Genomic DNA, 25,767 nt, shown 5'->3' on the forward strand with positions numbered 1-25,767 from the left:
CTCACATTAGAACAGCAGAGCATTAGGCAAACCTCGGAACAAACCTCCCTGCCAAGCATTCTGAAGTACTTCGATCCCACCGAGCCGTGAAACGCAGCCGCGTTCTCACAGGGCTTTTTCACAGCGTTAGAACCATCCCGCTCGCTGCGGACCCGACAACCGACCCCTAGGCCGGGCGGGCACGCGGCTGTTGGTAATCAATCGTTGCCCCCTCCGCGCCGCTACTGAGGCGGAGGAACAAGGCGCACCCCGAGCAGAGCGCTGTACCAAGGCTGACCGCAGCCCCCTCCCACCCCAAAGGATCCTAAACGCACCCCCTCCGGCCAGGAACTGGCGCCCCCGGCAGCCCCCACCCCTTCGCCGCCGAGGTGGGCGTGTCCTAACGATGAGACCCCGCCCCCAGCGAGGGCGGGCGGAGGAGGGGAGTGAGCTGTGAGCCTGAGAGCGCCGCCACCCGCTTCAGGACGAGTAGCAGAGCGCCGAGTGCGTGAGCGGGGCTCTCTCGATGTTCTCGGTGCTCGCGCCGACCCCTGGTATCGCCATCGCCACTTCCGGCGGTGCGCCAGGCAGGCAGGCGGCCGGGACGGGGGCCGCGGTGGCGGCGGCGGGCGGCTGGGCGTTGCCGCCGTGCCCCTCCCTCCCTGCGTCTCCCCCCACCTCCCCCTTCCCGTCAGACAGGTACGGGGGCGGGGCTGTGGTTCCCCGCACGCTCCGCGACGAGGGGGGAGGAGGCGGGGTCGCGGTCGCGGTCGCTTCCTCGGGAGCGTCACCCGGCAACCGGGGGCCATGGGTGCGACGGTGAGGAGCGCGGGGTGCTGGGGACCCGGCAGGAGCGGGATGTGGCTGGTGCTGGGTGGCGGGAGGAGTTTGGGCGGCCTGAGGAGGCGGTGTCCCGCGGCTCTGGGGCCTGTGACCAGTGGGGCGTCCCTTTCCCCGCGGGGAGGAGCGAGGAATGGCGGCCTGTTGCAGCTGGGGAGCCTCTGTCCCGGGCCTGCCCTGCCCGGGCAGCTGGCAGGTGCTCCCGCAGAGCCACGTCTGTACTGGCGTTGGGGTGTGGCGTGGGCCAGCCGTCAACAGCCCGCTGGTCAGAGGGCTGGGCGCAGGCGAGTGAATAGGGAGAAAGCTTCAGTGATCGTGTTGGTCCCTGTCTCCATTTCCTCTTTCGTTTGCGGGGCAGGAGCGAGGTACCACCAGGAAACGGATCCGTTCGGGTTTCCCACAGACGCGCGGTTGCGTCCTTATAACCCGTAGCGTCCCTGTTAGGGTGTCAGCTGCTGGCCTGCCACCAAGTGTTTGTGGAATTTGCTCCAAAGGAAATTGAGCATGGCCAGGGCCAGCGTGGAATTTGCCTTGTGTAGCTCGTGCAGGTGATTTTTCTGAGAGTACTGAGATGCTAGTTTCTGCCAAACTCATGTTTTTACAGATGTTCTCAGGGTTAAATAATAAAAAAAAAACCAAACAGCAAAAACCAACAAAAAACAACAGAAAACAGCAGCTCTTTGCAGTGCTTTTTTCATGCTTGGTACAAGTCATTAACTTATGTGGGGCTTTTGTAGTTACTCATTCATTTGCTTCTTGTTAATGTAGTGCTCTGTTTTACATATGCTAGGTGAAAATCTTGCTCTGCATGGGACTTTATTTCAAAGGGGGAGAAACAAACAGTCTCTTATCTAAGTGCATTTTTTGCATTTTTACACATAGAGAAAAAAGGGGAGGGGAATATGCTATTTTATATATCAGGACAGCTCTTAAGTCACTTGACTTCAAAAAAAAACAGACTTTTTTTGCTTTAAAATGGAAGTGGATAAATTTAGATTAGATATAAGGAAGGAGATCTTTACTATGAGGATGGTGAGGCACTGGAACAGCTTGCCCATAGAAGTTTGTGGCTGCCACATCCGTGGCAGTGTTTAAGGCCAGATTGGACAGGGCTTTAAGCAACCTGGTCTAGTGGATGGTGTCACTGCCCATGGCAGTGAATTTGGAACTAGATGACCTTTAAAGGCCCCTTCCAACCCAAACTGTTCTATGATTTTTGCTGCATGTTTGTTCAAAAGGTGAATCAGTTGCTTGAGGGATTTTGGTTAGAGGAGGATGAACAGCATTTGTGTTACTTAGAAAAATAATAGTTTGAGAAGTCACACTAAACTTCAGAAGAGTTCTGTCACTGTTGGTAAAGAAATTACTTGTTGGAGAGTTTTCCAAATGGATATTTACATTTGCAATTTCTTTAGTTGTTAAATAATGTTTCTTGAAATGTTTCTTGAATGTGATCAAAAAAAGCTCTAAGTACTATGCATAATTTTCTTATGGATGGGCTGGGTGTTGTTTCTTACTACTTCAGGGACAGAGTCAGTAATTGATTAAAAATAGTCAGTGTACAAGAAATTAAATGGACTGATTGTAAAAACTGATGGTGTTCTGAGGAAATATTTTAAATACAAATAGTTGAAAATTGGAAAAAATGTGTTGTGTGGGTGACTGCTGGTAGGCATCTAAGCACTATGTAGCCTCTTGCTCGCTTTCCCTCCCACCCCCAGAGTGGTGAGGGAAGATGAAGAATAAAACTAAGAAAACTTACGTGTTGAGATAGAAATTGTTTAAGAAAAATGGGGGAAAAGTGGAAAAAGAGAAGCTGAAAACCGCACAGGTGATGTAAAGGCAATCGCTCCCACAGGCAGATCAATGCCCCATCAGTTCCTGAGCAAAATACAGCTAACCTCCCTAACCCCTCTCCTCTCGCATTTTATTGCTGAGTGTGATGCTTTATCACATGGAATATCTCTGGTTAGTTTGGGTCACCTGTCTGATTATGCCTCTTTCTCACACTTGTCCACACCCCAGACTACTCACTGGGTGGGGGACAGAGGGAGAAACAGAAAAGGCATTGATGCAGTGTATGCTCTGCTCAGCAGCAGCTAAAACTTTAGTGTGCTTTCAGCATTGTCTTGATCACAGATCAAAAATGCAGTACTGTACAAGCTGCTATGAAGAAAATTAACTCTGTCCCACCCAGACGCAATAGGTAAATGCACTTGTTACTGTTTCTTCTTCCCTCTGCTTCTTCTGGTACTAACACAGATATTACACAAATAATATCTAAATTAGTGGCCAGAATGGGAAATGTAAGTACAATGCTATGCATTATACAATTCACTCAGTTTTTGGACTCTTGAAGCACACATGATAGTGCTTGGCTGTGTCTGCTGCTGGTCACACATCATTTTCTGTGTTTCAAGTTGGGTGCAAAATGAAGCTCAGATTACTTCTGCAGCTCTTGTTCCTGCTGAGAAAGTGTGGCATCAACAAATTTATGTAATTGCTTTCATAAACTTCACCTTAGAAACAGTTCAGTTGTTCTTTCTTTCATTTTTAAGCTGCTCTAGAACAGAGACAGTCTAGGGATGAAAAAGTAGTTTCTAGTACTGTTAATGATCATTTCATGCCTATTTGCTATCGTTCTACTGTCCTTAAAATTAAAACTATCTTTCCTCCTTAGCAGTAACCCCTGTGGTACTTTTATTTAAAGTAACTCTTATTTTGTTTTCATCAGGGTTTTTTTGGCTAATGAAGTTCCGCTTTCATTTCTGTTCATAAGGATAATCTGTTGCTCCATCCTGATAATCTTTTTTGCAGTTGCGCTTTGCATCTGTCTTTGAGTGCTATCAGAACTCTGTATGATATTGTACTTAAAGGCTCACTAGTGCCTCTCCTTGCAGGACATTGGTACTTTCCTGGTTTTACTGAAAAGAGTCTCGTTGAACATTATCCTTCTCTTTGTTTTTTGTTTTTTTTTTTTGTTTTTTTTTTTTTTTATGGCCACCTCACTTTGGGTTTACCTAACAATCCACAAGGGTAAACTCTCTTCCTCTTGCTTTTGGTTTTCAGCTGAAGAGCTCTGAATTTAAACACAAATAATTATTATAGTCCCTGAACTCCTGTTACAGCCCCTAAGCTATTCTTTAAGAACTTTAATAGGAATCTTGTTCCAACCTGATAGTAGGTTATATCAAAAAATGAAACAACTACATTACAATTTTTGTACTAATCCTTCATCTTTCAGCTAAACTTGTAAATTCTTATATTATATAATAAATGACCAGTGTCCATGCAGATTACATTTACTACATTCATTGCTTGATCTAGCTTTTCTATACTATACATTGTCCATTTCAAAATGGCAGGATAAGCATTTTTTTGTATACGTGTGATGAGAAGTATTTTTGAGGTGGGGGAAGCAAACCACAGCAAACAGAATTTAATTACTGACTTCTTGCTGAGCTGAATGTTGACGTACACTTTAAAATCTTCGGACAGCTGACTGACTAGTGTGTTTATCTTGAACCTAAAAAGAAAACAGGAAAAAACAACGCTCAAACATCATATTCTCTGGTGAGCTGATAAAAAGATTTATTTGCCTCAATGTAAACTCCTTCTTCAGTTTTAGTCATCCGGTTTTGTTTTCTGTTACACATGGAAATGACTGCATGTGGTTAATATTAAAGGGACCATGACACAGACTTCATCAGGTAACCTATTTAATTTCTGGGACTCTCTTCTTAACCTTCTTGTTTCTGTCTTCATGTTCTGTTCTTCAGAACTGTGTGAGAAACTGAATAAATGTGATAATGAGGGCATAACTTCTTTCAGTTCAATGCTCGTAACCAGTCATAGCCTCAAATGCGTATTTTTCAGTAAGGCTTCCCATGTAGTGGACTAGTCTAGTATGTTCCACTGTGAAAATGAAGTAGACAGAACTACAGTGCTTCGGTATGAGTTCTTTCATTGTGATTTAATCATGGGGATCATTTCTTGCCAAGCAGTCACTCCTGTGCAAAAGGGCTAGTTTGAGCTGTTGTGAAACTGATACTGGTTTTCTGTTGCTAGTGTTTTGGGGTTAGGTGGTTTGTATAGTGTAGGAATACTGCTTCCCACATGAATCAAAACTCCTTTTATAAAATTATATTAACTCATGTTAACTTTGGACATCAGGAAAGAGAAATAAAATTTGTGAATAAAAACAATCCAGCAAAACTCTTAAACCTTTATAATTTCCATGTAAATGTCACATTTGTTTACTGTTATTGTTGGAAAGCTGTATGTTGTGTCTTAACTGACTTCAGCATTTCTTTCAGCGTTCAGACAGAGGACACACAGAAAAAGAAGAGCAGAAAGAAGATAACAATAACACCGAATGCAGCAAACTAGGAATCATGGATCTGAAATTTACTTCTTCAAGAAAATACATTTCCATCAGTGTACCTTCCAAATCTCAAACTATGTCTCCTCATATCAAATCAGTAGATGATGTTGTAGTTCTTGGCATGAATCTCAGCAAGTTTAACAGACCTACTCAATTTTTCATCTGTGTTTCTGGAGTTTTTATGTTTTATCTAATCTATGGATATTTACAGGTAAATGCTATGAACTTGTGTCTAGGCCAATTCCTTCTACCCCTTTTCTTTTTCAGTAATATGTAGAATATTTTTTTTAATATGTATAGACATATATATGAATCAGAATTTAATAGCAGTAAATAATTGTATAATGTAAGATTCCATTATAATTCATATGCCTACAAGTTTTGGTTCAGTTGGACTTTCAGAACTTGATCTCTTACTTCTAAGTGCAAAATAAACTTTTCAATATTGTTTGGATATGATTTCTTAGTCTTCTGAAAACAAACAAATTGTAGAACCCTATAGACTGACATGTAAGTCTTCATCGCTATTGAAACCTTTAGATCTCCTTGAGTTCTGTGAGTGCTGTACAGTACTAGACTATTGTTCCCTCTGTTCTCCTTTCAGGGAAGAACTGAAGCATGGACTATGATGGTTAGGTAGAAGCATAATATTTACGCTGTTTCAGTTAAACGTTTCTCTTCTTGCTAGCTTTTTCTCATTTATCTTGAGCAGCTACACTTCTTTTAAGATCAGTGAGTATTCTCAGGAAAGCAGTGATTTAAAAGTTGATAATTAAAAATCACTATGTTTCCAGTGTAGCTTTCAAAAACAGCTAAGACTTTTGTTATTTCCAGAGAATTAAACAAAGATAGTGGTAATTGAAAGCAGAATTTCAAAAAGAAAAATATTGGGTAGCGTTTTGTTTCATAATTGACACATCTGCATAATTCTTTATGCAGTGCATGTGTTTTTCCATAACAGGTTGCTCTAGTTTTAAATGTTTCTACATTCCTGCGGCCTGCAAATTTATAAGCTCATATGTGCTGTTTAATGTAGGCACTCAAAATACTAGGTGCGCATTCTTAAGAGATGAAAATTACCAGTAAATGTCTGTTAGAGAAAGGTAGTATTTAATTTATTGTGAGCTATTTATAAATTTTGGATAAAAGCAGTCTCCTGAAGCAAATGAACTGAAAACCAACTGAAAAGCAGTCAGGAAACTGTCTATAATATGGGATAACTATTAATGGATCAAATGTATTCCCTTTGATGAACCAATCTATTAATTTCAGTGAATTTACACCAGTGGTAAATTTTCTCATTGTATTTTGGGAAACCTAAATTGTCTTTTTCAATACTTTGCAAATTATGTATAGTAGGTAAATCTTATGGTTAATAACAACCAGCTGCAAAGGCTAGCTTTGCATGTACATGAAATAAAAAAATCTGTTTTGGTTTAATTTGGTATTTTGGTGCATGTACATGACCTTGCTGGGTTTTTGTTTTTATAGGAATTGATATTTTCAGTGGAAGGTTTTAAAGCTTTTGGTTGGTACCTCACTTTAGTACAATTTGGATTTTATTCCATTTTTGGACTAATAGAATTGCAGTTGATTCAGGACAAAAGGAGAAGGTATGTGTTTTTCCAAGTATTTTACCCACTGTTCATCATATTAGAAGCATTTGATGTTTATGGTAAATTTAAATTGAATGTGAATACTGTGAGGCATTGTTAGCAGTTCTGTTGTTAAAATAATGTGAATTTACTGGAACGATGTTAGGAAGTGTTTTAGAAGCACCCACTTAGATTTGAGACCTGTAAAGTCTTCTTGACTCTACTATCACATTGTCCCACTTACAGAGCATATTCTGTCCTCAGGGTGGCTGAAACAGACTGACTCATGCATGTGTTACTTGGGATTATCATGTCTAGAATAGGACCAACTGCACTTCACAGCACTTGAAGCCATCTGTCACTGAGTACCTTTTCCTCAAACCTTGGCACCTCCTCACCAAGAGGTTCCTCTAATATGCTGTGTGTTTTGGAGAGTGTAAGAGGTCTGCTCTCTGTTTGCCATGTGTCTAAGTAGGTTTGCTTTAAAAGATGTGCTTAAGTTTTGTGTTTTTCATTTAAGATAGCATTTGCATTCTAAAAATGTCAATGATCATGTGAAAACTTCACAAAAAATATTGTCACAGTGCCACGACAGGACTAAAGAGTCAGGGTATCTTGGTATACCAACCTTCTGTGTTTCCTTTGACAAATAAACTGAAGCCTTCATCTTGATTCTTCTGTAAATAATATGCCTTCTCAGAAGGAGGTTAAAGAATTAATACTTGAATACTTGCTGAGCCATGAAGTTTTATTGTCTTGTATTTGAATGCTGTTTATTAGCAGTAATTGAAAGAAGTGTCATTTGATATCAGTCATTTATGTGCATTTTTTAACTTCTGTTGCACAATGAAATTAGTTGAGAAAGATGGTCAAGGTGTATTGCAAACATATTCCTTTATCAATTTTCCAAGCTAAATCTCCTGTAGATGACTGTAATACCAAGATTCGTATGTTTATATTTTGTAGAATTCCTGGCAAAACCTACATGATAATAGCGTTTTTAACAGTGGGAACTATGGGTTTGTCAAATACCTCTTTAGGATATCTGAATTACCCTACTCAAGTCATCTTCAAGTGCTGTAAGCTGATTCCAGTTATGATAGGTGGGGTTTTTATACAAGGTAAGTTAGTCTTGCTATTAGATTATTTTTTTTGTTGTTTCTTTGGGAGGCAGTCATGTATGGAATCCTGTACTTTGTTAAATTCCCCTGAGGCTTTTGGAGAGGGATTGGTAGTATTTTTCCTTTAGGAGAAAAAATACATGCTTCTGAAGCATCTTCTCAGAAAATTTATGAATACAACTAGATGTGGGGAAAAAGAAGTTGTACAGGTCACTCACAAAACTTCATTGTTAAGTAATGTAACTTTGTTTTCTAAACCACATCACTTCATAAACAAACCATTTTCAGTAGTGAAATGGAAAACTTGGAATGGAAAAAAAAAAAAATCTAGCTGTTTCATGAAGAAATCCCCCAACTCTTCTTGTTTGAATCCCGAATTCCTAATTAAAATTCCTAACTTTTGATTAAATATTTAACCAGAAGTACATGACTTTACATGTCTTTGGCTAGTCCCAAAGTCATAGCTCATATTCCAATAACAGTAAAAGGGATCTGGAGAGCAACAGATAAAGTGTATAATTGAATAAATATACTTCAGTAATTCTTCATTTAAAAGACTTGAGTATATTATAAATGTTTCTATTTGTTCAATACACAAAGATTCATGAAGTCACTTACCCATGCAGAGCTTTACTGACAGAATTAGGATGGTATATTTCTGTTGTTGAAGTTAATTTTGCTCTTCTATTTGCAACAGAAAGTTAAACTTTCAGATGTAATTCTTCATTTAAAAGACTTAAGTATATTATAAATATTTCTATTTGTTCAATACACAAAGATTCATGAAGTCAGTAAAGCTCTGCATGGGTAAGTGAGATGAAACAGAATTAGGATGATGTTTCTGTTGTTGAAGTTAATTTTGCCCTTCTGTCTGCAATAGAAAGTTAAGCTTTCAGAAGAGGTTACAAGTTTACATATGCATATGCATGCGCAGTATTTACCTTTTATTAGGAGTTATTTGTACCATTTTAATGCAGAAAGACTGGTACTCCCTTGAAGCTTTGTGAATCTATATTGTAGTAGTATTGTATTCTCTGTGATTTAAAAAAACAACACAATTATTATGTAAAATTTTCAGTTAAAGTTTCAGAAGTTCAGAAAAGTTCCCTTGGAAGCTTATATTGAAAGTACAGTTTCTGGGAAAGGAATATGTTACTTCAAACAAGATATACTAACTCCTGCCTTTTCATTTCTGTACTCCTTTTCCACTCCCATCCACATCCCGTCTCTTTCAAACTAAAGACAATATAGAGTTATAAAAGTACCCAAATAATCTGTCAGTGTTTGCAGTGACTCCTCTCTAATCAATAAAGGCAGCCAAAATGTCTTTCATGAGGGAAAAATATTAAAACATCTAAGCTGATCTGAAGTTTCTGAGTTTGTGCTTTGTCAGGGAGGATGTGCCTTATGTCATTGAGAATATGCTTTATGTCATTAGGGTTAAAAGTAAAACTTACCACAAGAATCAGATGGTAATCTGCTAAGATCCTTTTCCATGTTAAGAACTTCTGTTGTAGGAGAAACTAATTTTGGTCATGAAAGGGCAGCATTAAGTCTTCTGCTTAAGTAAAAATGTCATTGGAACACTTATTCCTTTGACTTCTAGTCTGCTAAACAGGATAATCATGAAATTCTGAGAGTGGTAACAGTCCTTTCATGTTGTTTGTATTGCTTTTGTAGGAAAACGTTATAACATTGCAGATGTGTCTGCTGCCCTGTGTATGAGTCTTGGATTAATATGGTTTACTTTAGCTGACAGCACAGTTGCACCAAACTTCAACTTCACAGGTAAATATATATAATATTTTAGAGATTAACAGAATGCATGTTTTTTTCCTACAGTAAGTGTTCCATAGAGGTTCTAAGAGTTCTTTGTGGAGTGCCTTCAGGTATCATATGAAAAATGCAGGTTTCTTTGTATGGCAGAACAGTACCAGTGCCAGAAGAGACCTTTATTCCAAGTGGAGTTTCTTTGGTTCTTAAAACTTCTGGAAATTCCACCCCTTAGGTTGAAATACCTCATGCTTGTTCTCTGGGAAGTACTTACTTCCCAGTAGATATGTTTAAATAGCTATGATAATATAGCTATTAGTTATTAAATTATCAGTTTATTAAATATTAAGTATCAATTTAACCATTTTAAAATGTTGACTTTCTCACTCAGATTTGCCGTAGATCCTAGTTGGAGTGTCTGTGTTCTAACTTTTCTATGATGTGTAAAACCAGAAGCAAAGAAAGGATTTTAACCTGCTTGGGTTTAAAAACTTAGTTGAATTTCTGTCTCAAATAGCAAGGGAGAATTGGTTATTCATTAAATCTATGTAATTTACTTGCTCAATGTTTGGATTAATAACCAAATAGTGAACTTTCAGTGTATTCTCCTTTCGGAATTCTGAGATGAGTTACAACTGTTACTACAGGCATTTAGTGTGAAAATATTTCTTAGTAATGAAGGCAATGATTTAGAAGTTTTGTTCATACCCATAATAAATTCTTGGTTTTTAGGAAAAACTTCTGGTTCTCACAAAATATTATTTCATCTGGTGTTAGTAACAATCAGTTTGTTGTGTTACCTGAACTGTATACATCTTTTGCCTTCCTCATATATTAATTCTCATGCCTTTTATTGTAATTCTAGTGCTATTTGTAGTGGAAGAATTTATAAAGAAAAATAAAAGTGAATTATATAACCTGCTGTGCATTTAATGTGTTTGTTTGGTGTAACTGGATAGCCATTTTAAAAATATAAATATTTTGAGTGCAGTATGACATTAATAAGCATGTACTTATAGTCTAGTGTTTCTGATGTATAGATACATGTTACCATTGCAGTTATTTTTGACTACAGCCTGTAAGTGCATTCACATGTTAATATATTCCTTTTGCGAAATTTGAATTGTTTCAAATATGTCTTACGACTTAATTCTGAAAAGATTTGGAAAGTTGATTCTTCAACTGAATGGGACAAGGCATAGTGCAGCAAATGTAGTCAAGTCCTGATGCCCTCAAAGTTCTGCAAAACACAAGATAAAAAACTTTATTGTCAGAGAATAAACAGGGTTGTCTTTCATTATAAATTTATTTTCAATACTTCAAACAAGTCTGTATGTGTTGAAGCATAGATCACTACCCTTTGGAGGAATTTCTGTGAAAATAGAATATAGAACTAGAATTCAAAAGTCTGCATCTCTCCTTAGGAAGGTGATTCAAAATTCTGCTCACCTTTTGAGAAGGCATTTTCTGTATTTCTGTATTCTCTTTTCCTGTTTCATTCTATTCCCATGTCGCTTAATTTAACCAGAAGAAACTTTTCCTAATGGAAAATATGGAGGTTTTCCATTTCTTGGATGAATTATGGAGATAGATGGTCTCTTCCTTCAAAAAATGTACTGATTTTTGGTATTGCAGAAATATAGCTGCAGAAGTGTAAAACCAGTGCTAAGAATTATTAAAAACTTTGCTCACTCTGAAAAATGGCATATTCTTTTGAATAATTACTTCATGTAAATCCCATAATAAGAACTGAAAGCTGAAAGGCAGAATTTTTTGTCTTCAAAGAGTATCTTCAAAGAAATAACAAAGTATTTAAGGATATTAAAACTTTGAAAAACATAAACAGCAACATAAATGTTTAACTTCAGAATTACTGTTTTCCAAAATTGCAGTTTTCTGTTGCTGCCTACTTACTGACCTATAAATTCATGGGTTCCTTCCAGTGATTTATTCACAATTATTAGAACTGCTTCCATGCAAATGAGTATGATTCTAGCATGGTTTCACAGAGCTTCTACTAACTTGTTAAGACCAAAGCTGTTTACATTTCACAGTTCTGAGAGCACAAAACTTTACTGTGATGTTAAACAAAATTCATAATCTCTTGTCTGATGCAAATACTAAAAATGGAGTATGAGCAGATGTAAAATACTATCTGGATGAACAATTATACGAGGTTTTTGGTTTGGGGTTTTTGTAGGCTTTGGGGGTTTTATTTTCCTTTCTTGCTGTTGAAATCTAATCTCAGTATTGCTGGGCCAAAAAAGGTATCTACGCAGGTTTTGTTTACACATGAAAGAGGTCAGCTAAGAAACTCTCTTCTGCCAGAACAGGTACATATTTGTAACTAAGGAAGAGGTATACTTTTTAAGATGGAGTTGGTGCTAAGAGTTAAAAGCATCTCCTGTCATTATCAGATCAGAGAGGTAGTGGTAGATATCCTAAATAGCTGTGAATAATAAATAGATACAGGAATTCCAAGAGAGATCAGAAGAGAAAGGTGTGGAGGAGATAGCCTTGAAATAATTGGTGTTGTGGGAGCTTCCGCTGTTTTGGCTTTACAGGTGTAAGTGAAATTAACTATTTTCAGTGGAGACACAGTAAAAATATTGATTGCATGCAAATTCTTCCATCCTAAACTATTTGTGCAGGTGCAGTTTAGTCACAGACCAGGGTGTTTTGTCCTTAGCTTCTCTGTTGTTAAGGAGATACTACGTGGTTTGTTACATCTACTGCCTTCTAATCTTATGTATGTGAATTATTAAAGAGATCTTAATGGGCAGGTAAACTCCAAACAACATGCTAACACATTTGTGTAGTAGCAATTGTGAGTATGAGAATGTGTTAGATATTTACCCAAGTTCCTCAACAACAACTTATAAATGTATAAGCAGTGTTAATATCTTAATGACTTCAAACATCACATAAATAAGGTAAAATACAATGTAATGTAGTAATTCAATCAAGTCTGTTAGTGCAAGACCTCCAGGTTTAATATCTTTCAAAAATAATTTAGGACCATTCTTCCAATCATTTCTACTCACGCTTTTAATACTATAAAAGGTTACTGGTCTCTTTCACGGTTTTGCTGCTGCTGCTTGGCAGGTGTAGCACTATTCTTCTTTTCATACTCCAAACTGTGTATGTATGTAATATTAACATCTGTCTTGTCTCCACATTTCTCTTTTCCCATGCACACTTGCACTTCAGATTCCAGGTAACCTTTTCATCTCAATCCAGTACTGAATATGCATTTGTCCAGTGTTGTGCCTGGTTCATTAAGCACTGCTGGAAAATGTGTGATACTGAACACGGAGATACGCTCAGTCACTTTAACAAAAGTGATCTGCAGCAATGCTATTGGCAAACTATAGCTTTGGACCTGAGCTGAATCCAAGTAGTTAATATATCTATGTCTTCAGCATAATTAGTATTAAGGTTATCATTTCATTTCCATTGGCTCATACCTTTTCGAATGCCTGATACCTTTGAGTAATGAAAAATCTTTTTCTGTTGTCCCAGTTGTATTACTCTAGCCTGGGAAAAGAAATGGTTCCCAAACTAAACTATGCTGGTTTGAAAGTCACAGAAGGTTCTCAAGAAGATGCCACCTTAAACGTCATTGGTCTTAAAAATGTCAAATCTTTAAATTCTGAGACTCTTAGGAGCTGGGATTTTTTTTTTTTTTTTCTCTGCCAGAAACTTACACTCTATTTGGTCCAATAGAACTCCTATTATGAGACCTCCAATAGTAAGAAAATATAACACTGCTTGTTTCTAGTCTTACGCTTCTCATTCCTTGAGACTAGAGCACACCATAAACATGATTTTGATGACTAATATCTTCTGTAATATAGTATACTTAGGAAAAGTGGTATTTCAACCAGTATGTATCATTAAATGCAGTAGTTGCTACAGTTCTGAAAGAATTGAAGTTTGGAGGTTGGGAAATGAATTGTGACTGGTGGGAATAAAAAGTTACTAATTTTTGTTATTGGAAAGCTGATTACATTATTGACTGTATAATGACTTTGTTGTGAACAAATATGGTAACCTAAAACCATGGGGTTTGTACCTGAACAGCAGTTTTTAAAAATTTATATTTCAGAAATGGAAGATTTCTGTTGTGAATCCTCTTGCATTTGTTTAACCATTACATTTAACATTTTTATTTGCCTTTTTCAGGAAAAAAATAGAAGTAACTACCCAAAAGAGTGTGTTGTCTGGCTATTTATTTTCATTAAAAATACCTAAATAAATGCAGTTGACATTTTTTCACCCTTGTTACTACAAAAAAACAGCTGTCTTCTTTGTAGCAATGTCGAAATGTTCTTGTCAAGCTTTGAGACACACAGTGCTCAGGAGTTAACTGGTGGAGAGAGTGTAGGTGGATAGTGCTTTATATTGGTATCATTAAATCATTTTGCTAATATTTAGAATATACTATAGAGGGGGTTGTTATGATTTTCCTGTTCTTGAGATTTATTTCTTACCCCCCTCTCCCTGGATAAGTAAGGAGTGTTTTTTGTCACTACTCTGCTGATAAATATTCTGAATAGGTTTTTGTTTCTTTCTTGTATTAGGTGTGGTCCTAATATCCCTTGCCCTCTGTGCAGATGCAGTTATAGGAAATGTACAAGAAAAAGCTATGAAGTTGCACAATGGTTCTAATTCAGAAATGGTAAATACCAGATTTGCAATTTTAAAATAACATATTGTATCACAGACAAGGCATACAATGGCAGAACATGAAACTTACTCTTCTGTTGCATGTGTAGAGGAGAGCTCTTACTGTACTGTTCTTGAAATTTTCCCTTTGCTTGGGGCTTTTGCTGGTATTTTGTTTGTTTTTTGACGTTTCAAGGGTGCTGCTTTCTATCAGCTGCAGAAACACTCATTTCTAGCAGCAATTTCCATGTCTACCCTGCAGGCCCGAAATCGACAGAGTGTTTTCTGAATGATCATGTGCATCTCTGAAAAATATATACTGTTTTTCTGGCATCGATGTGCATGTGTTACATGGAAAACATTGCTTTTCTTACTTGCTAGACTTCTGCTTGTAGTGTGCTAGCATTTGTGAAGCAGCCTTTTTTGAAGCTTTTAAAATCCATAAAACTGACTTTCAGAATAGGTGAATATGTGTGTTCCTGATTCAGTGAATACATAATTCGGTAAAAAATGTCTAAATGTCTTGCTCAGTATTTTTTATACGCTTACTTGGAATGTGGATTATCTGTTTTTTGGGGTTTTTTTAGCCAAAACGTGTTTGAACTTGGCATCTTTTTCTCTAAAGTCAAGTCAAGAAAATCTTTTATTATAACAGACATTATTTGAATATGCCAAAGTAAAAAATAATTAAAATTTAATTTGCATATTTGGCAGGTATTTTACATTTAACTGGGAAATCCAGTTTCTCATTTGAGAGGATAACTTTATACATGGAATTAAAAATCAGTTAGAAGAAAGCTGAAGGTGATCTAGGTTGGCTCAAGAAGTTTAAGCTGAAAGTTTCTGGGAAGCGGAAGAATATACCAGAGAAGTGTCACTGTGTTCTTGTTTTTATTTTTGTACTTTTTTCTAGTATTCACTGTTGCTTGCTGCTGGAGGCAGATTTTAGCTTACATGGACCTGACCTGACCTAGTGCAGACTTCTGTAGCTGTACTCTCTGAAATCCAAAACAAAATACAATCTATAACTGTTTTCTTGCCCACTTTGTACCTTGCCAGCAGTCATCTGACAGTTATTAACTGCCTTCCCTACAAAGCTCCTGTTACCTCCAGAACCTCGCTTCTTATTCTGTGATAGTCTGACAAATTTTGCTCTTCATGTTGTATGTTCATACTTTTTGTAGAGAATCGTTATTGTCGTGATTAATGAAAAAAAGATTTTGGTTTTTTGAGGCGTAGAGATTACCCTCCAGGATTTTGTTTGGAGAATTCAGTGGAGGAGTGCAAGCAGAATTTCAGAAATTATTTTCCCAGGCTTGATACTGTAGGTAAAAATTTAAGAGGTGTTCTGCATCAGAGATCCCGTTTAATGGACAGTTATCTGGAAATAAAACTGAATAGCAAAGGAATGTGTCATCCGCAAGATCTGTTTTATTGCTGAATTTCAAGCTTGCCCTGGATTAAGCAATGATGAAAAAAACCACTGCTCTGAATGGTTATGCCTGATTTTGCCTTGTATGTCATTCCTATGAAGTGACCTATATCACACTGCCTAACAAAGAACTAGCAATGCCGTACTCATTCCTCCTGGTTGTGAAAGTGAGGTCGTTGGGTAGTTTGGGAGAAAAGCTGGATGTAGAGGCAAGTTAAGAACTAGAGGCTAATTTTCGTAGATATAAACAGTGTAAAATAAGAGCTCTGAAGATCACGAGTTTCAAAACAGTTCTGTTTTTAAAATGTATATTCATCCTCCTTTATTGTAGAGCAGTGATAAGTCTTTTGTTGTCTCGTGGCATTGTAATCAGTTGTTAATAGATTTATTTTTGCAAATAGTTGAGATAATAGAACAAAAAAGCAGTTGATGAAACTTGTGTTGAAAGAAGGCCTGTAACTGACACTGGGTTTTGAAAGTGTCGTCAGCCTGTTCTAACTAGTAATGTGTGGAATAGTTCTGTTCACTGTATCCCAACAGCTGAATGCCTCGCACTGCATAGTTTGGAGGTTTCAGCTTCTGTTGTTGCTTCTACATGGGAAAGGATGGGATGAAGGTTCTTTTGTTGCTGTATGAAACTATGAATTAAATAAGGGTACAGACAAAACTAAATTTACTTGTTTGTTGAGTATAGGCTATTTTAAGTAGTGAGCTAGGTCAGAGCTGATTGAAAACCTTGAATCCTATAACCATAACATGGGTGCATCATGTACATGAACTGAAGTGACACAGATGAAACTTACGTGACACTTCTGGAAGTTGTGGTGATTATGTGCTACCCTTTGCACATTTAATGTAACATGGATCTTTACTGTGTATGGTAAGTAACAGAAAACAAAGTACATTTAAGATGTTATTTGAACTATTAAATTACATAGTTGTGTGAAGTTTTATTTAGGCTGTGAAATCCTGTATTTGAAGTATTTACCACAGTCAACTTTGACCTCAGGATATTATTAAATGACTAGCCTACAAAACCTTTTTTTTCAGGTAGTTGTGCGTAGGAAGAATAGCACTTATTACTCACTTTTCACTGTAAATCAGCTATTATAGAAATCCTAGTAAAAATATTGTCAAACATTGCAAATTTAACTCTTGAGAAGTTGAACATATTAATAGGACCAAGCATTTGAAAGAATTGATTTTGTCCTTTTATATAGTATCACCTGGTAATTATTTTCTCTTAAACTATTCTAGGTTTTGTATTCCTATTCAATAGGTTTTGTATATATTTTATTTGGATTAATATGCACTAGTGGATTAAGCCCTGCAGTAACATTTTGCTCAAAGGTAGGTGTGAAGATTTACTTTTTTCTATGAAGAACCTCATTGGAAAACATTGCTCTGTATGGTTTAGAAAATCTTGCCACTTATCTAAAGTCTTTTCATCATGTAAACTGGTTAACTTGTATAATTCATACATTAAGCAGGTTATTACAGTCTTTGATGTATAAGATAGGGTAATGTTTTAAAAAACAAAACAATCACAGGACCAGACTTATGAGCTTATAATTTCATTATTATTTTTCCATTATTTAACTAAAATTAAATAAGGATCTTTGCATGAATGCATTGTTGAACAGATTATTATTGCTCAAGCAATTGATTAAATTTTGTAGTTTTATGTCATTTTGCAATACCTCAGGGTTTGTTTTACATTTTCCTAACAGGCTTTTTTTGTTGTTGTTGTTGCAGCATCCAGTTCAGACTTACGGTTATGCATTCCTTTTCTCCCTGACTGGGTATTTTGGCATATCCTTTGTTCTAGCTTTGATTAAAATCTTTGGTGCCCTTCTGGCTGTAACAGGTATGAACAAATCATATCTTTACTGCTTTTGGTATAAAAACGTAAAGTAATTCCGTTTATTTAGGAAGAACCTTTTGAGAATTGTTCTTACTCTGCATTTTTTTCTGTTCTTTATGCTGACTGATTGTAATTTGTGTAGCACTGATCTTTGCTAGTATATGTGGTTGAGAGCTTCCTGGCTCCTTCTGTGCCACAGTTTCAGTATTGAAGAGGCTGCTAAGTAATCTTGTACATGTAGCTTGTGCTATGTTTTAGTGAAGAAACAACACTGTTCTAAGAAGGGAAATTGCAATGGAAATGTGTAGTATAGTCAAATGACTGAAGTGTCTACATATCAGAATATCCCCAACTGCCGGAAAAGGGGGAAATGACCTTGCTGTTCATTTTAACAGCAGTTGATTACACTATTAACATTTTTTATGTATCTAACAACACTAAAGGAAAAGTCTTGACACATTTTGAATCATCTTCATGTACACCTGTTTTCAGGCTGTCCCTGAAATTATTACTCAGCACTATATACAAACTGATACAGAATGTAAAATTCTTTGTCTGTAGAAAATTGTTGCTTCCAAACTTAAAATGTAACTTGTGTTTTTCAAAAATCAGTGATTTAGCTTCTGTCATCTCTATAGTTGCTACAGTAGTCTGTCAAGAACGGTTACACTGGGCTCATTCCTTCCTCAGGTTACCTTTCCTTTAAACTACAAATATTAGTTACAAGGGCCTGCAGGGGAAGTTGTAGCAAGATGCCATGGAGATACTTTCCTCTTTTCCTTCTACCCGTAAAAGCTGGTTTCTGTCAACTGATGTTCTACCTTCATCTGTGGTTGTGGAGAGGAAAATACAGACAGGTTTTTTTCTGACCTGAGGATTGCATGCTCTGCTTTCCCATTAATTATTTGTTCTGCAGCACTTCTGTTTTATGTGTGTTTTTAACAAAGTTCAGTAGGTCTTCTGACTGGAAATTGGCCCAGACGAGAGTGTTGGTTCATGTATTAAAATAGCTTTTTTAAAAAATAAAAAAATGTTACTGTGTTAAAATATGTCTAAAAATACTGTGGCATATCAATCCCTTTCCAGGTTTTCCTATGCTTGACCTTGATAATTCTAACACTTGAGCCCTTTCTGTCTTGCCTGTAGCAATATGAAAATGTTTATTGTGCCTTGGAAGAACACCACATTCATTACTGTCCCTCCCACCCCCTATCTGCCCTCCCCTTCTTTGGGGGGAGTGGGGTGAAAGAGTTTAATGAAAATTATATTTCTATTAGCAGAATGAGAAATTATCAGACTTAATTGAGAAAAAGAAGAAAAGGCACTTAATTTAGAAGGAAATGGTTACATAAATATTTTAATTAATAACTGATTTGAAAGAACAGAAATAATTGTAATTAGAAAAACTGAAGTAATTTAACGATTTTTTTTTAATTATTCATCTGTAAACTGTTTTCTAATTAAAACTTAATTTTCTTTTTCATTCTCCTTTAATTTTTTATGTAATAGAAAATCGTTTTATTTGATGCACATAAATTTCTTTGCATTTAAAGAAAATTGCTACTTAGAAGTTGAGACAGGGGCAGATAAAGCAATGGTGAAGGCTGTTTCTTCTACTACAAAACATGCCTTTAAGTAAATATTTGTTTGTAGGGGTGGGTTGGAGAGAATGGAACTTGCTTTTCTAGCCAAAACAGTGAGAAATTAAATCAGGAGTCACTGGTTCATTTTGTCTCAGTATGTTACAGTAAAACTAATGTATGTACTAATATGAATGTAGTTGTACAAGTAAGGCTTTCCAGTATTGTATAGAAAAATGCACTTGATGGTAAGCAAAATACTTTGCATTAATAAAAAGACATATGTTTATTTAAGTGCAGGAAATTGTCCCTGTTTGTTTTTTTTAACCAAGTGAGAAGCCTGCACTATCATACAGAATAGCCCCTTCTCATTCCCTTAACCACAGCTGAATTTGTATGCCTGGCTGCACTGTCTGTTTTTTTTTAACATTTTCAATAACTTTTACTCATTTATTGGTTTTGCTTCAGTGATGAAGTCTGTAGGTATCCCAGTACATAATTTGCTGTGTTGTTCATGGCAGATAGCAATGAAATTGTTGAAATCATTGTTGGAGCTACAGTTAATTTGAGAGTGTCCCAAACAGATAGTTTACTTCCATTTTTAGTAACAGGGTTGTGCCAAGGTGATGACCCTATTCCGCTTGAAAAGAAAGCCCCAAACACCACTGAACTGTAATAGCATGAGGTGGAAATGGCAAGAGATTTGGTGTATCCATATAGTGATACCAGTTTTTCTTCTTTAACAGATTAATTTATACCATTAGTTACTTGAAAAGGCTATTTTTTGCTTTCAGATATTGTGAATTGATTAGCTTGAAGTTATTAAATAGCAAGTTATTAAATAGCAAGAAGATTCTCTGCTGCAGATTCTGTGACTGGCGCTGATGCTACTGATGCAGTGTACTTGTTTCAAACAGCATATGGTTTTAGCACTGTTTTGTGCTGGACTAGTGCATCTGCAGTCTGTGTTTGCACCAAGGATGATCATTGTTTTGGCCAGACAAGTAATGAGGTTATCTACTAATATTGAAGCCTATATTGTGTTCTTTTGCTGTAACTGAATGCTTAAAGAAGTAAATATTTGTTTTCCTCTGCAGTAACAACAGGAAGAAAAGCAATGACCATTGTGCTTTCTTTCTTGTTCTTTGCTAAGCCGTTCACATTACAGTAAGTATTTATAGTTTTGAATGGGGTTTTATGTGTGTTATAAAAAAATCATGGTCTTGATCATGGAAATATAACAACAGTAATTAATCATATTCAGCCTTTAATGCTTTTCATTTCTTCTACAAATGTTGGCATTCTGCTGTAAATATTGACTGGCTTGTTGATGCTAATCATGCTAGAGAAAATAGTTTCCATTTTTCAAAATGTCTAGAAGACAAGCTAGTACACGTGTTGGCATTTTTGGGGTTGGTTTTGGTTGGTTTTTTTTTTTGTTTATCTAGTACTTATGATACTTAATAGGTTGGGTACTTTCTCCGTGAAGGAAGATTTGGCTAAAGGAAGGCATTTTCTCCATGATGGTATTATTTCCCCTTTTACGAGCTCAGGTGTGAGTTCTTAACTAGCCTTTTTAAATAACTGTAAGCTTCTGTTATCTTGAGATATTAAATTGCAAGATTTTTGAGCTTGGGTTTCTTCCCTTTTTTTAATTTCAAGGAAGAGCTTACATTGAAAAATGCAGCTAAGTTGATACACTGGTCCTAATTACTTCTGGTTTGAGGCAAAATAGTTCTCAATTCTATTGCTATGCATTTTTTTTTTTTTTTGAGGTTTGAGAACAAAGCTTACAGCCAAATGCCCATGTGCAATTTACTCCAGCTAACAATCTTGAAGCTTAAAATAATGGAGAGCTGAAACAAAAATGTGCTTACATTGGAAAGTATGGCTTTAAGGCACAGAGTGAGAACACATATTCGGCCAGTTACAGAGAGTATAGCTCTCATAACCATAGGAAGAAAAAATGTACTAAAACCCCTCAGGATTCCTTTATTCATGTGAGAAAGAGCAGTTACTATTTAGTTGTTATTTAACTATAAATGCACCTTAATAAGCTCTCCAGCCAGAATAGGAAAAGGAAGGGTGGAAGGATAGTATAATAAAGGTGTAAGCAAATAATAAATAATAATACAGATGTAAGCAAATCTTTCTCACAGTCCACTAATTTGTGGTTGGTTTTTTTCCCTTGAACTCTTCTTTCCTTAATGTGGGGGCTTTATTTTTATTTCATCCACAAATAATGGTATATAAGTGTTACAGATAACGTACTAATGTACTAATGGTAACTTTTTTCTCTTCCTCCCCCTTCCTTTTAGATATGTGTGGTCAGGCTTACTGGTTGTCCTTGGTATATTTCTGAATGTTTACAGTAAGAATATGGATAAAATCAAACTGCCTTTACTGCATGGTCTCTGGAAAAAAAATGTGGAAGAAAGAAAAACAAGGACGTTGTCACAAACTGTATAGACAGTGGTTTATGCCTTGTCTAGACTATGACTTACTATTATTTTATTGGAACAGTCTTCAACTGATTCACTTTCCAAAGGGAACATTATTAAAACCAAAGGAGCTGAAGGCATATTGCCTGCTTGCAGATTGCTAGAAGTGCACATTTTTGTGAGCCCTTTCTTCAGAGCACTTGAATTCATCGGTAAAGGTGTCGTAGGCCATTGTCAGATGGCACTATCAGGCAATGAAGGACAACAGCTCCTGGCAAACAGCTGAGAAGCTGCACTCCAAGTGGAACACAGGAGAAGAGTATTTTGGGCATTTTAATAATATTGGCCATGTGGCTGATCTGAGATTAGTGGTTCTTTGTTAATTGTCTATGTGGGATAATTTAAATGTAATACTGTATTAACATTTAATGGAACCTTAATCAGCAACTGGTTGACCAAATTGTGATTTTAAAGGTGGAAGGTTTACAATATGGTATGTTGTCACTCTTTTTCATTTTAAATAAAAATGTTGAGGTTTTTTTAAGTTACCGGTTAGATCACCACAGAACTTTGTATTTATTGTAATTGATTTTTTCTATGGGAATATTACAGTGTTACTCTTTTTTATTATTGCTTGCAAGTAGCAAAAATGAGATTGAGGTTGTGCAGTCAACACCTATGGTTTTACAAGTGGTGAATGGGCTTTTAGGCCTGAACAGGGTTAGAACACAGAATGAAAAAGCTGAGATTGAAACAATGGTGTAAAAAGCTGTTATTTGCTTATTCTGTGGTGAAATACAAAATTTTTAGTGGCCTGTGGCCCTGCATATCATGGTGGTGTAGAGAGAGGTGGAAGTCCTTTAAATTAGTATCATCTTCATTTGCAATATTAGAGTAAAGAAACAACATCTGCTGAGGTATTTGGAATATGTATTGTGTCAGTCTTAGTGTGGTCCTGTGATGAACTTAAGAGGATTAGGTTACAGATTACAATTTTCTTTATTTAATGACAGGAGGAGACAGTGTAATACCAGTCTGTCTTTTTCATCATGAATTTAAGAAATTAATGTAAGACTAAGTCCATTTATCTCTCTTACTTTCATATTCAGCTTGCTTTTGAATCACTTGCCATCTCTTTGATTTTATGTATTTAACAATGGCACTTTAAAAATACTGATCACCTTACAGTTAATTGTTTTCATGTTGTCATGACTTTTTTATTGTTGTGTCTCTTAGATGCATCTCGGTGTGTGTTCTTTCAACTTAGACAAAAGTAAATTAGATAATAGAGTTATGCAGTCAGGAAGAATGTACAAAGAATTTAAATATCTCACAGGCTTGCCTTCTGCCAAAAATGCTGGTTTATGAAAGCATTCAAAATGTGCAAAAGTGTGTTTCGGAATGCTTAGGAAGAATTGCTGTTCCAAGGAGTTTGTGATCAAAGCACACACACAAAATGTGCCTTAAATTTTGCTTATTGTCTTGATAGCTTGTTTATGCCATATTAAATGTGTTATAAAATAGAGCATGGGATAGCATAGCCACCCTAGCACAATGGGACAAATGAGTGGAGAGCCGTATTAGCATAACTGCACTGTTTCTAACACTTGAGCTACTGTGGTGTGTCAGCAAGGCCTTTTACCCCATACACACACAGTATTTCCAAGTTGGGAGAATTTATTGCCTGTAACATTTTCGGTTTTTAAATTCCCAGATACTGCAGGATTGATTCTGTCCTGGATTAGGTAGAAAGATGGGAGTGTTACCAACAAATACTTTTTGAAAGAGAAGAATGGCCTGCTGTGGCTATTCATTTTCATGTTGCAGTCATTTTTATCATAAGAAAAAGGGTTACAATGCAAGAGTGCATTTGACCAAGTCAAGGGGATTGATAGACATTTCTTTCCTCATAATACTTATCAACTTTCATATTCTCTTGCATTCTTTTCACTAAATGAAGTTGCTCTTTCCAACGAGTTCAAGTTACCTATCAAGCTAAAAGAGGGACAGGTTTTGAACTACTGGAAAGAGAGTAACTATGGAACATTTCTGTCTGTTCATTAGCTTGGTGAAACTTGCCAGTTAGCATTTGAGCGTTGTTTTGAGAATTTTTCAGTCTCAGCTTTGCCATCTGCAAACTCTGTTGCTAAACTTTATTGAACTTAAGGAAATCAAATTATGTGAAAGCTTCCATACATGCAGAAAGTCATAGTAAATATAGTTCATTTGGCGTCTGTTTTATATAACTAGATGAGAAGTCACTCCCAAAGTTTTACTAGAATTCAAATGTAGCATGTAGGTTGCTGAACTGTTCATATAATCCAATTTTTCCTCTGTTCTCTCACTTTGGAGAGCGGATTGTTCACAATTTACTTTTTAATTTATTCTCTGTTGTGTACATGTCTGAGTTAATGGAGTACACCTTAGGGGAAGTTTAGATTTATTTTTTTTTTTTTTTTAATTCATTTTCTTAACTATAGAAATGTCTGTTTTGTTTTACAGGTGTACTTTTAAAAGTTATTTTTATACACAAATGAATATTGACAGTTTAGTGTTAATAGCATAAATTTTAGAATCAGATTTTTATTTTCATAGGTGTGAGTCTGGTACTAGCTAATCAACAGTAGGCAAATGTGTTAAAGAAAAATATACACACAAGTGAGAGTAGTTCATCCCTTGCCACCTCATGGTCTTCAGTTTCATGCTTTCACCAAAATGTTAAGAAAACCTAAATTTCAGTGAGTTGCTGTTTGTGGGGGAGGTGATTGTTTGGCTGTGGGGTTTTTGTTTGGTTTTTTTTGTTTTTTAATGAGTCTTACAGTGCATGTGAATAAGAGAACCTTACAAAACCCTCCAGGTGTTATTACAGTGTTTTGGTTTAGGATCTTCTGTACTGTATATGTATGTTGGTTTTGTGTTGTCTGTGAAATACAAATAAGGGCTTTATTTTTTGAAATACAAATAAGAGCACTTACTTTGAGGTGTTGGTTAATCCTTCCTAATGTTGCTATGTAGCCTGATCATAATAACGTTTGTATTTTGTACTCATTGGCTCCTGGACTCTTTACAGTAGGCATTATGAAGCTACAGAGAAAAAAAAACATTTGTTCTATCACCATAACATTATTACCTAACTATAATGTGAATTAGTTGCTGCTTATTCTTACGCTACACAACTTTCTCCTCTACAGAAAACTGTGATACAGGAATTAGTTATTTCTGAATTTCACACTAAAATTTAAGGCTGCCTAGGGTCTCCATTGATGTCAGCAGTCTGCCTCTGTGACACGTGCTAGTTCTGCCTCTTTTGGAGGACTGAGTGAGCTCCATTTTCCTAAATTAGTATGCATTTGCAGTTGCTTTCGTATTACATTTTTGCATTTATTTGGCATGCTTGAATACCAAAGTAATTGACTGTGCAGTGAATTTCTCCAGTATTTCGGTACGTTAATATCATCAAACTGTTAATTATTCAGCTATCTATATGTGAATACAAGTATGGAAGAACTAATGCTCTGAACGTCCCTACTCTCCCCAAACCTACAGTGTTTCTGATGCTGCATTAAACTGTTTTTATTAATCTTATTTTATCACTTATTTGTACTTGCCAAACATTTTGAGCTAAAACTCAGGCATATATCATTCTTACTCATCTTCTTTACTTGTCATTCCTAATTTTGGATGCAAACTCCCTTTTTAACATGTTCTGTCAATGCACTATGCATTGTTTAAAGTTTCTATTCCTACATTTAAGGGCTGACATGATACTAGCAGAGATTGGACACATTCTGTATTTTCTGTTTCATATCAGTTATGACTGTCTGGATAAGTCTTTTATATCCTCTTTTCTCCACAGAGAAAAAAAAAAAAAAAAAAATCTTTCCTTTTATACTTCCCATTTATTTTTTGAGAGGTCTTGTTGAGTACACGTACGGGTTAACTCCTTGACGTCATTCTGTCTTGCAAGAAAATCTCTCTTCTCCCTTGCTTGCCTTGAGAACTCAAGGAAGGGGAAGTAAATTATTGCAAGTGCTCTTTTTTTGTTTAGTAAGTGCCTTCCTTACTAACCTGGTTTGTCTTAATTGTTTCT

At 36.4% G+C, this 25,767-nt stretch overlaps 1 protein-coding gene across 5 annotated transcripts; it reads left to right on the forward strand.

Annotated features, from left to right (window-relative positions):
• The first annotated feature begins 444 nt into the window (after positions 1-444).
• On the forward strand, positions 445-25,262 carry SLC35B3 (solute carrier family 35 member B3). Of its 5 annotated transcripts, none has more exons than XM_065667387.1 (10): positions 445-678; positions 5,136-5,414; positions 6,695-6,816; positions 7,765-7,919; positions 9,600-9,707; positions 14,276-14,373; positions 17,050-17,142; positions 17,548-17,659; positions 20,334-20,403; positions 21,555-25,262. In XM_065667387.1, the coding sequence occupies exons 2-10, from the start codon at positions 5,214-5,216 to the stop codon at positions 21,703-21,705; spliced, it is 1,110 nt and encodes a 369-aa protein (XP_065523459.1). In that variant the 5' UTR covers positions 445-678; positions 5,136-5,213; the 3' UTR covers positions 21,706-25,262. The 5 variants fall into 5 exon arrangements, with proteins under 5 accessions (XP_065523459.1, XP_065523456.1, XP_065523457.1 ...); XM_065667384.1 differs by lacking the exon at positions 445-678 and adding an exon at positions 700-798; XM_065667386.1 differs by lacking the exon at positions 445-678 and adding an exon at positions 944-1,103.
• Positions 25,263-25,767: the final 505 nt, after the last annotated feature.

The sequence above is a fragment of the Lathamus discolor genome, chromosome 2 (genome assembly GCF_037157495.1).
Source record: "Lathamus discolor isolate bLatDis1 chromosome 2, bLatDis1.hap1, whole genome shotgun sequence".
In the NCBI taxonomy this organism is placed as follows: Eukaryota; Metazoa; Chordata; class Aves; order Psittaciformes; family Psittacidae; genus Lathamus; species Lathamus discolor.